The sequence below is a fragment of the Mustela nigripes genome, chromosome 11 (genome assembly GCF_022355385.1).
Source record: "Mustela nigripes isolate SB6536 chromosome 11, MUSNIG.SB6536, whole genome shotgun sequence".
Taxonomy (NCBI): Eukaryota; Metazoa; Chordata; class Mammalia; order Carnivora; family Mustelidae; genus Mustela; species Mustela nigripes.
In genome coordinates this window covers 36,663,986-36,673,423 of record NC_081567.1, presented here as the reverse complement: position 1 = coordinate 36,673,423, position 9,438 = coordinate 36,663,986, and the positions used below count along the sequence as shown (strand labels likewise).

The 9,438-nt window shown below is 46.9% G+C and overlaps 1 protein-coding gene and 1 long non-coding RNA gene across 3 annotated transcripts; one reads left to right on the top strand and one right to left on the bottom strand.

The window, feature by feature from the left end:
- Window positions 1–1,269: 1,269 nt before the first annotated feature.
- LOC132026974 (uncharacterized) lies at window positions 1,270–4,621 on the top strand. Of its 2 annotated transcripts, XR_009407044.1 has the most exons (4): window positions 1,270–2,313; window positions 2,498–2,652; window positions 4,391–4,437; window positions 4,553–4,621. It is a non-coding gene; the product is annotated as an uncharacterized LOC132026974 (long non-coding RNA). The 2 variants fall into 2 exon arrangements; XR_009407043.1 differs by lacking the exon at window positions 4,553–4,621 and having other exon boundaries at window positions 4,391–4,478.
- On the bottom strand, window positions 3,968–9,405 carry TIGD7 (tigger transposable element derived 7). The gene is made up of 2 exons (XM_059415499.1): window positions 9,052–9,405; window positions 3,968–7,213 (listed from the first exon to the last, which is right to left on the bottom strand). Exon 2 carries the CDS (start codon window positions 5,900–5,902, stop codon window positions 4,256–4,258), a length of 1,647 nt encoding a protein of 548 aa, XP_059271482.1. The 5' UTR covers window positions 5,903–7,213; window positions 9,052–9,405; the 3' UTR covers window positions 3,968–4,255.
- Window positions 9,406–9,438: the final 33 nt, after the last annotated feature.

The following is a 9,438-nucleotide window of genomic DNA, read 5'->3' as shown; positions in this document are numbered from 1 at the left end:
ATAAATAAAATCTTAAGAAAAAAGGAAAAACCTGGCCAAGGCCAATTAAGAGCAGCAGGCCAGACATCACTGAGGACAAAGCTTGTAAGGCAGAGACTGGAAAAAGCATTAAATTTCTTTTCTCCAGAAAAAAAGTCAGAAATCACTAAGAATTTTTATTGCAGGAAGGGAGGTGAGGCCAACATTTTTAGGGGAAAGCTTTGTATTTTAGAATGGGGAATTGGGAATAGGAATTCCAGGAATGTTTATGAATTTTATTAAGATTCTGTACATCTGAACCAAGATGCCTTTCAACGGATGAATGGATAAGGAAGATGTGTTCCATATATACAATGGAGTAATATGCCTCCATCAGAAAGGAAGAATACTCAGCTTTTGTAGCAACATGGATGGGACTGGAAGAGATGCTGAGTGAAGTAAGTCAAGCAGAGAGAGTCAATTATCACATGGTTTCACTTATTTGTGGAGCATAACAAATAGCATTGAGGACAAGGGGAGATGGCGAGAAGGGAGTTGAGGGAAATTCGAAGGGGAGGTGAACCATGAGAGACTATGGACTCTGAAAATCAATCTGAGGGTTTTGAAGGGGCGGGGGGTGGGGGGGTGGGCGAACCAGGTGGTGGGTATTGGAGAGGGCACGGATTGCATGGAGCACTGGGTGTGGTGCAAAAACAATGAATACTGTTACCTTGAAAATTAAAAAAAAAAAAAGATTCTGTACATCCTAGCCCTAGCCGGGTAAACAGAGTTTACTGTTTGAATGAGACGTCAACTGATAGCATTTTGGAAAGTGCAAAATCGCCACCACTGCTTTAAGACCTGTAATTTTTGTAAATGTTTCACGAACATTTGAAACAACAAAGTCTTTTTTGGAAGTTCTAGCAAATTTATTAGCACTAGGGGGCTAACTTCTTTGGCTGTCAGCAGCTCAAAAATAGTTAAGTTTATAGCAAAAGTGCATTTATTAGAAAAAACAGAGGTGCATTTATCCTTTTAGCCTTCATTCTAGCTCGCAAACACTTCTGATTAAAATCTGACTTCTACTGTTGAAAGGGAGATGTAATTCTTTCTGATCAAGTCATTTTTACTAAGAGGAGCTATGTGATGCCTCAGGTAGCCAGTGAGGAGCCAGTGGGAATGGTCTAGGTAAATTCAACAATGAGGAAATTGTTGATTAAAAACCGCTCAGAACACCAACACATTTGGAGAAATCTTCCAGTTAATACCCTCAGTTTATCACTGAAATGTCCCAGAAGCTGTAGTCAGGAATCAAAACTGGTCACACGCCAGGTTCCTGCTCTGAGGAGGTGGTCAGATTTCCGCAGGCAAGAAAGGGTAGGGAAAGAAGACTTTCTTTCTCAAATCCTGGTGTATGTTTTTTGGACATAATCCGGAGTCGTGTTTGCCTCTGTACCCCCACTCTTTCCTGCTCTTCTGGGGGGAGCGAGCGGGGCTTCAGCCACCGGAACGAGAGTGAGGTACCTGGGTTTCTCGGAGGAGCTCTAGTCCTGAAACTATGACTTCCAGAACCAAAGACATCAGCCCCTTCCTGAGCGCCTGACCGCCCGCCTGCGCTCCTGCCCCACCGAGGACCGCTCCCGCGCGGGCCCCGGAAGGAACAAAAGCGGACGCGGCCGGCGCTCCGCAGCCGAGTCCTGATCAACCTTCCCGGACCCCAAGCCCTCCTGCGACCTCTGCTTCCCGGCCCAGAGGACAGCTCGCCGTGCCTCCCCAACTGGGTCTCTAGCTCGCCGGCAGGAACTTCATGATTGCGCGCTGCCGCCTCCCTTCGGGCCCACCCTCTTCTCCCCGGCCGCTCTGGCGAGCCGGCGGCCACTCTATGGCTGCGCCCGTCCCACCGGCCTGCTCTCCGCCCGCAGCTTCTGCGTGTCCTGGCCGCTCTGGCCCGCTTCGCGGGAGCTCTATGGCTGCGCGGGGAAGTCCCCCACGCTCCGGCCGCTCTGGCACATTGGCTGGCGTTCTCCACAGCTCTCGGCTATTGAGGCTGGGCCGGCCCACGTGGCCGAAGGCTTCCTTCTCCCTCTCTAGCGGACGCCGGCGGCGCTACCACACTCTCCGGAACGGTCCCGGGTCTCTTGGGTGTGCGCCTACGCCGGGCCTACAGCGGGCCCGGCTCTCGTCGTCCAGCAGGGGGCGAGCGCAGGCCTGGGTGGTGTGGCCGCCGGGAAGGGCGGACCTGCAGAGCGACCTGAGGCCAGGAGCCTGCTTAAACGCAATGGGAAGGCCACGAAGAGGCTGCAGGGTGAGAAGCGATGGGAGAGGCCAAGAAAGGAGACTGATGCAGGTGTCCAGGTAGGGGGTGATGGCGCCCTGGACCGCAGCACGAAGAGCAGGGAGGGAGAAATGGAGACAAAACGAGAGCCATTTAGAACGGAGAACTGACAGCTTTATGTGGGCCCCGGCGGAAGTCTGAAATCCTAGGACGACCTAGGAGGAAAATCTGACCTGACCTGTCTTTCCTGCTCTTCTTTGTCAGGTGCCCTTACAGCAACTATCCGGGGACCTTGCAGCTTCCCAGGGAGATACACTGTCACATCGAGGAAGGAGCCTGAGCTCTTTGCCCTGACTGCCCTGCCACTGCCTGCACTCAACTTTAAAGCTCGGCTCAGAAGTCACACTTGACCCTCTTAGGTACTTCCCCTGCTACCCAAACACACCCAAAGCCCTCTCCACACTCATCTAGCACTTACACATTGAATGGTGGTTTGTTCTATTCGTTTTTTTTTTTTAAAGATTTTATTTATTTATTTGACAGAGAGAAACCACAAGTAGGCGGAGAGGCAGGCAGAGAGAGAGAGAGGGAAGCAGGCTCCCTGCTGAGCAGAGAGCCCGATGCGGGACTCGATCCCAGGACCCTGAGATCATGACCTGAGCCAAAGGCAGCGGCTTAACCCACTGAGCCACCCAGGCGCCCCTCTATTCGTTTTTTTAATTCAGGTCCAAATGCCCAACACCATTCACGGTACCTAGCACGGAAAGGCAACGTGAAGCTTCCTGAATAAGTGAATACTTTTCAAAAGGCTATGACTGCCTGTCATTTACTCTGGAAATGTATTACCCATGGCGGGGTGGCGGGTGGGAGCGTTTGATACAATGATGAAGATTAAAAGAGTAAACTAGAGAGCTGTCCAGTAAACTCGGCTGACATACCCATCAACTTCTTCCACAGTCCGTTCTACTCTAGGCTTAAAAAACTCCTAATGTTTTATTAATGCCAAGGTCTAAAGCACGTTAAGACAATAAGATATAAAAAGTTGTATTTACCAAGTAATCTGCCTATTTTGGGTTTTTTTTTTTTTTTTAAAGATTTTATTTATTTGACAGATCACAAGTAGGCAGAAAGGCAGGCCAGGGATGGGGTGCGGGGGCGGGAAGCAGGCTCCCCGCTGAGCAGAGAACCTGATGTGAGGCTCCATCCTTGGACCCTGACCTGAGCTGAAGGCAGAAGCTTTAACCCACTGAGCCACCCAGGTGCCCCTCCCTGTTTTTTAAATACATAAAACATACCAATTTGTTATACTATCATTGGCCGATAGATGTTGGGTGCCTTTCATCTTTTTTTTTTTTTTTTAAAGATTATTTATTTATTTATTTGTAAGAGAGAGAGAGTGAGAGCGAGCACAGGCAGACAGAGTGGAAGGCAGAGTCAGAGGGAGAAGCAGGCTCCCTGCGGAGCAAGGAGCCCGATGTGGGACTGGATCCCAGGACGCTGGGATCATGACCTGAGCTGAAGGCAGCTGCTTAACCAACTTTTCATCTTTTTAATATATAACTTCTATAATCAGCATGTTACTTGCTCAATAAGGGGGGGGGGGCAGTAGGTGGTACAGAGTTAAGAAGCCAGAGAATGTCACACAATTAAACTAAAAACCAAATCTATTCTTATCTTTATTTTTTTATATAGTTTTAAAAATTTTTTTCAAAAATAACTAGTCAGCATATAGCTTCTTGTTATATGCTCTGAGATAGAATGTAATGCTCTTCCAACATCCATTCCACCTTAGATAATCTGGGACAATAACTCATTATTCAGATCCTTGTCTAAAATGGAAACAAAAATGGATTAATCAATGTTTTTATACTTTAAAGAGACAAATTTATTTTTAAATTGTATGTTTTAGAAACAATATATAAATGGGCAGTGCTATGCAAAATGAGGTCAGCTGTTAAAAACAATGACAGTTCACAACAGGTCTGCATCAGAAATAACTACAGAAATCTGTAAATACAAGATCTAATTACTAGAAGTTGAAGGCATATTGAAAGAATCCTTCATAACATGAGGCCTAGGTTTCAAAAAACTACCAGTTCGAGAATGGATTCTACTCTGGAACTGTTTTTTTATTATTTCTTGTTGCATCTCTTTCAGCGTGAAATGGAACCTCTGAAACTCAGGTGTGGCATCAACAAAGTCAAGTAGGTAGTCCAGACTCTCTCTGACATCAGATAACTGAAATTCAGCAGTCTGCTCTTCTGCTCCTCCTCGTTTCTGAACAACTTCCTTTGTAATTCCACTTTTTGTTTTTTCGAGGCTACCCTTCTCTTCATCATCCCCATTGAACCACACCCTGTCATCCGCCAGCGTGGTTTCCAACTCCCCACACTTCTCAAGGATTTCTCTATAATTTCCATCTTCTAAGCCTCGAAGATTATATTCAGGTTCCTTTTTGTAAAGAAGATTTTCCCATGCATTTGCTATGGTTATTTGTTTCACTTCATCCCAACTCTTTGCCCAGTTAAAAATTGCACTTTTTATGTTGTAGATTTTAATCTTGGAAGCTCCTTTTTCTCCTTTATCTTGCTCATCATCACTTTCTTCAAAAATGACAAGACTCTCTTCAAGTTGCTTCCACCTATAAAGTCGTTTGCAGCTCAAGATCACACCTTGATTCATTGGCTGAATCAGGGTCGAAGTGTTACGGGGAAAGAACATGCATTTTATTTGACCGTCCTCACTGGAGAGTGATTCGGCAGAAGGGTGAACTGGAGAACTGTCCAGAAGTAACAAGGCCCTGACATCCTCTTCATGGAATCCTAAAACATTAAGCTGAAAATGCCTGACCTCAGGAACAAAGTTTTGAAAGAACCATTCTGAAAACAATTCTCTGGTGAACCAAACATCTTTACTAGGCTTATAAATCACAGGTATTGTACCTGTGTCCTCTTTCACACTTCTGGGCAGCTTTGACTTTCCGATAATGACTGACTTTAGTTTATGAGTTCCATCTGCATTTGCACATAAGAGCGCAGACAACCGTTCTTTGTTTATTTTCCTCGCAGGCAGGCAGATCTCTTTCCTGCTTGCCTGAATGTTTTCTGGCATTGACTTCCAAAAGAGGTCAGTCTCATCCCCACTGTACAGCTGAGCTAGACTCAGTTTCTCCTCTTTGATAAGCATGTACAGTTTTTGTCGAAAGGGCTCAACATTTTCTGAAGCTGAACTTAGGACTTGTTCTCCAGATATTTTTCGATTCCCAATGGCGTGCCTGTTTCGAAATCTAAAAAGCCAACCAGTGCTAGCTTTAAAGTCAGTTCGCCCAAAACACTGTGCGAACCTCTCTGCAGCAGCCTGAAGCTCCACACCCCTTACGGGGACGCCGGCTGAGCGTTTCTGCTGGTACCACATGTACACTGCGTCATCCACATCCCCGTATTTGGCTCCCGTTGTCCTCTTTCTCTTCTCAGCCCCTACCAAAGGCATGTCCTGCTTCAGTACAAAGTCCAAAATCAATTTCTTATTCTTCTTAATGTCATAAAATGTTGATTTACTGATTCCAAATTCATCCATTACACTTTTCAGAGACCGTCCAGCTTCAATCCTACTGAGAACCTTCATTTTCTCCTCCAAATTCAGTGTTGTATATTTCCCTCTTTTATTCATACTGAATTGGGTTTCAGACAACCAACAGGAGAAAAAAGAGGGAAAAGCCTTACTGAATTGGGAAAAATTAAAAGCAAAACAAAAAACTAGCTTAAAGCCCCAAAAGGCACAGGCATTTGTACAGAAGGGTATTGGGCTAAAAGGGATAAAGACTCAGACACAAGTGCAAGTCTACAGATGAAGGGCTTATGCACTCAGAAAACCGCCACTGTCAAAGCCTATCTAGCCTTTGCTCCGACAAGATAAGGATGATCGGTTCTCAGAACCCCATCTTCCTCCTCCTCTCTAGACAGCTCCAGCAGCTCTAGTCAGGAATGACAGGAATACCTGCTCTCCCTAACTCCACGCAGACACAGATAGCAGGAGCAGAGGGGAGATGTGTCCACAGGAAGAAACCCAGGTGAGCTAAGTCTTCATAAAAGGTAGTGCTTGAGAAGGGAGTGTGAAAGCCTCAAAAGCATAGACAGAGTAATCCTGTGTAGCAGAGAAGCAGCATGGCTTCTCCCCCTCCAAAACGACCTGATTTCACCTCACTGCCAGAAAAAAAAATGGTGCTCTCGCTGCTCTGTAAGCAGTATTCACTGGGCAGCAGGCCATCCACCCGGATAAGGAGTCCAAGCTATCCTGACATTGGGATGTCCGGGGAGCTGGCATTCCTGAACAGTTGTTAAGTATGTTTACTGAGAAAGTTAGTAGGTTCTGTTGTCCATGTGAAGAAATCTCACATTTATTACATTCAATGTAGCATTCTCAAAGACCAAGCTTTAACTTCTTGTGTTTACCTAGGTAAACTCGAAGTATGTAAAAACCTGTTACTGGCACTTTCCCACTCTCAGAGCTTCTTGCATGAGTACATCTGGTATATTCTCAAGTGTTATTTTTCACTGCAGCTTTTCCAAATTTTGGAATTATCAAGTTTTGGAGTCCTGGAAGTTCTCAGATAAGTTCAAAAGTTTTAAAAATATTGTATCACTGCTAACATTCTTCAAAAAATTTGATTTTTCATTTTTTTGTTCTCAATTTACATTAGGATGTCAAGTAACAGAGTCAATATATTTGAAACTTTATTCCATTTCTCTTCACTGTGGATGTTGCTTAATAATACTTTTCTCCTGCTTGAAGAAATTCAAAAGATTTCTCACCAGTGTCTCTGATATTCCTCAGATATTTCTTACAGATCCTCCTGGGGATGCCCAATGCCATTCCATGTCCTTCCAAATGTCCTACTCTAGATTAATTTTATTGTCTTCATTCCAGACACACAAACTCACAAGAAGTAACAAAAACTGCAACTTTTATCCATTTCAGGTGCTATGAAGAAAGAAAAGTATGTCAGAAAAATAAGGAAAATGATTGGCATTTCACTTATTTTTTTTCCTCTCCTATACTGCAGAGCTTGATTGGCTATCATTCATTCTTCAACCATCAAGAATTGTCACAAACTTCTCCTCTAGAAACCCAAAAGAGTTCAAGCTGCTAGTTTTCCTCTGTAATTATTGCTAGAAATGCCAACCGGTCTGTAGAACACTAAGAGGATCATGAAAAAGTATGGTCGTGAATAGGGTATGGAGCAAATAGAGACTAAGATTCAAGCAACTTACTAAAAGGCAGCATAACTAAGGGAATTAATCAGTGATAAGTAATATACATGGAAAAAGAAAAAAGAATTGGTCAGGAGCAGCATTATTAACTCTAGCCACTCACACGGCAAAACCATTCAGCCCAGTACAGCAGTTGTATGGTATCTGGGGACAAAGTGCAGGTCTTTGCTGTCATCACTTCCCAGCTGTACGTTCATCATTTTTCAGGCAGTGCCCAGGCAGGGGAACATGATTTCAAAAGGAGTCTGGTGGGATGTTGGTGGGCTCCACAGCCAGGGAAAGGAACCCTGGCACAGACTTCAGACTATGAAAATCATTACTGGTCCTCTTTCACGGTTCCCCAGTTTGCGCTGCCTTCTTGCTTTCACGGGGTGTCTTTTCCCACTTTTCCTCCCCCAACCACCTCCACACCCAGGTTATGAATCAGGCCCGCCAGTACGCTGCAAGGCCACCACTGGCAGAACTTCATTTATTCGCTTTAGTAAGTTCCCAGCATATGCTCAGCCTTGGGCCCGATGGTGAGGATCTCATTGCTAAGAGCACTACTGTCCCCTGCAAAGAATTGCTTCTGAAGAAACTAAGTCTCAGTCTGACACAGATTCCTAGGAAATGAGCCTGCTCTGAAACCTGTGCAAGTGACCTTCGCAGATGCTTCTTCTCATCTCCCGTGTTTAACCCTTTGCTCTCAATGAGAAGGGATCAGTACAACAGAATTCTACATAAAAGCAAAAGCAATATAGTGGCCCGGTACTGGTTTTCCATTTTCATTCCCACCTTGCTCCTAATTCTAGATGAACTGCCCTGGGAAAAAGTCCCCAGCGATGCTCCAGGATCTACTTTATTAAAAATGCAGTCTCTTCACCCCCATGCGAGGCACCCGGTGAGAGGGCTACAAGAACTTATTTTCTCACTGTTGAGCCTCCCTCCAAATGTAGCCCGATCACACTTAGTGAACACGTATGATGGATCATACCCCAGTCTCCCGGCTTTCCCTCTGCGTGGATGTGGCCCCACTCCATGGAGCGGACAGATCATTCAAGGTCTTTTACCATTTCCCCAACCATAAGGCAAACTTCACTTCCTCGGACTCCCGCCTCACTCAGCCTAGGCCTCCGCTCTTCCTAGCCTCCCTACTCTGATGGTCACAAAAGTGCCCCAGTCCTTTGGCCAGATTCCTTGCAGCAAAGACTGCCCTGTGCCCTCCGGCCCTCGCTGCACGTAGTGGACCTAATAACTAAGCTGTTGCCTGGCGAAGGCTGACGCTGGCAGAGTCCTGGTGATTAGAGACACCGACAACCCGAAATGCCCGGATCCTGAAAGTAGGGTTCACGAACTCTGGCAGAGACTGCAGGGGACACAAGATGGAAAGGGGGTTCTCATCATCCAGGGAGCTTGCCATCCTTCACGGAGCGGGAGCCAAGACTGCAGGGGACCTAAATCCGTACTAGGATCCGCCGCCCGTCGCTCGTGGGACCGGGGCCGAGCCGCGGCTCCCTGTCCCTTCCAAGGACACTACAGATAGAACCCGTCACACCGGCTGGAACCTACCTCACGAGAAAAACGTGATCGTTGTGAGGGACACGCGACCCAGAGGAAGGGAACAAGCCCTAGGGGGCCGCCGATCCTGACCTGGATGAAAGCCCCGAGAAGGACGAGAACCCCGCGTGCGCAGGGGCGGCCACCCTCGCTGGGCTGGGCTCCGAGTACCGGCGCCGCCCGAAGGCCACGCAGTCACTAGCCGGACGCGCAGTGCCTTCCGGTGCGGGACACGAGGCGGCGACAGCAGCTCGCCGAGCCACGTGGAGGCCCCTCTAGGCCGCGTCGGGAACGGACAGTCGGTAGCATTAACTCTTTCCGACCGCCAGGGCGGCATTGGAAGGAAAGCGGGTTTCCTCCGCGAGGGTGGGGCCCGCGTTGCGGCGACTCGAAGCCCCT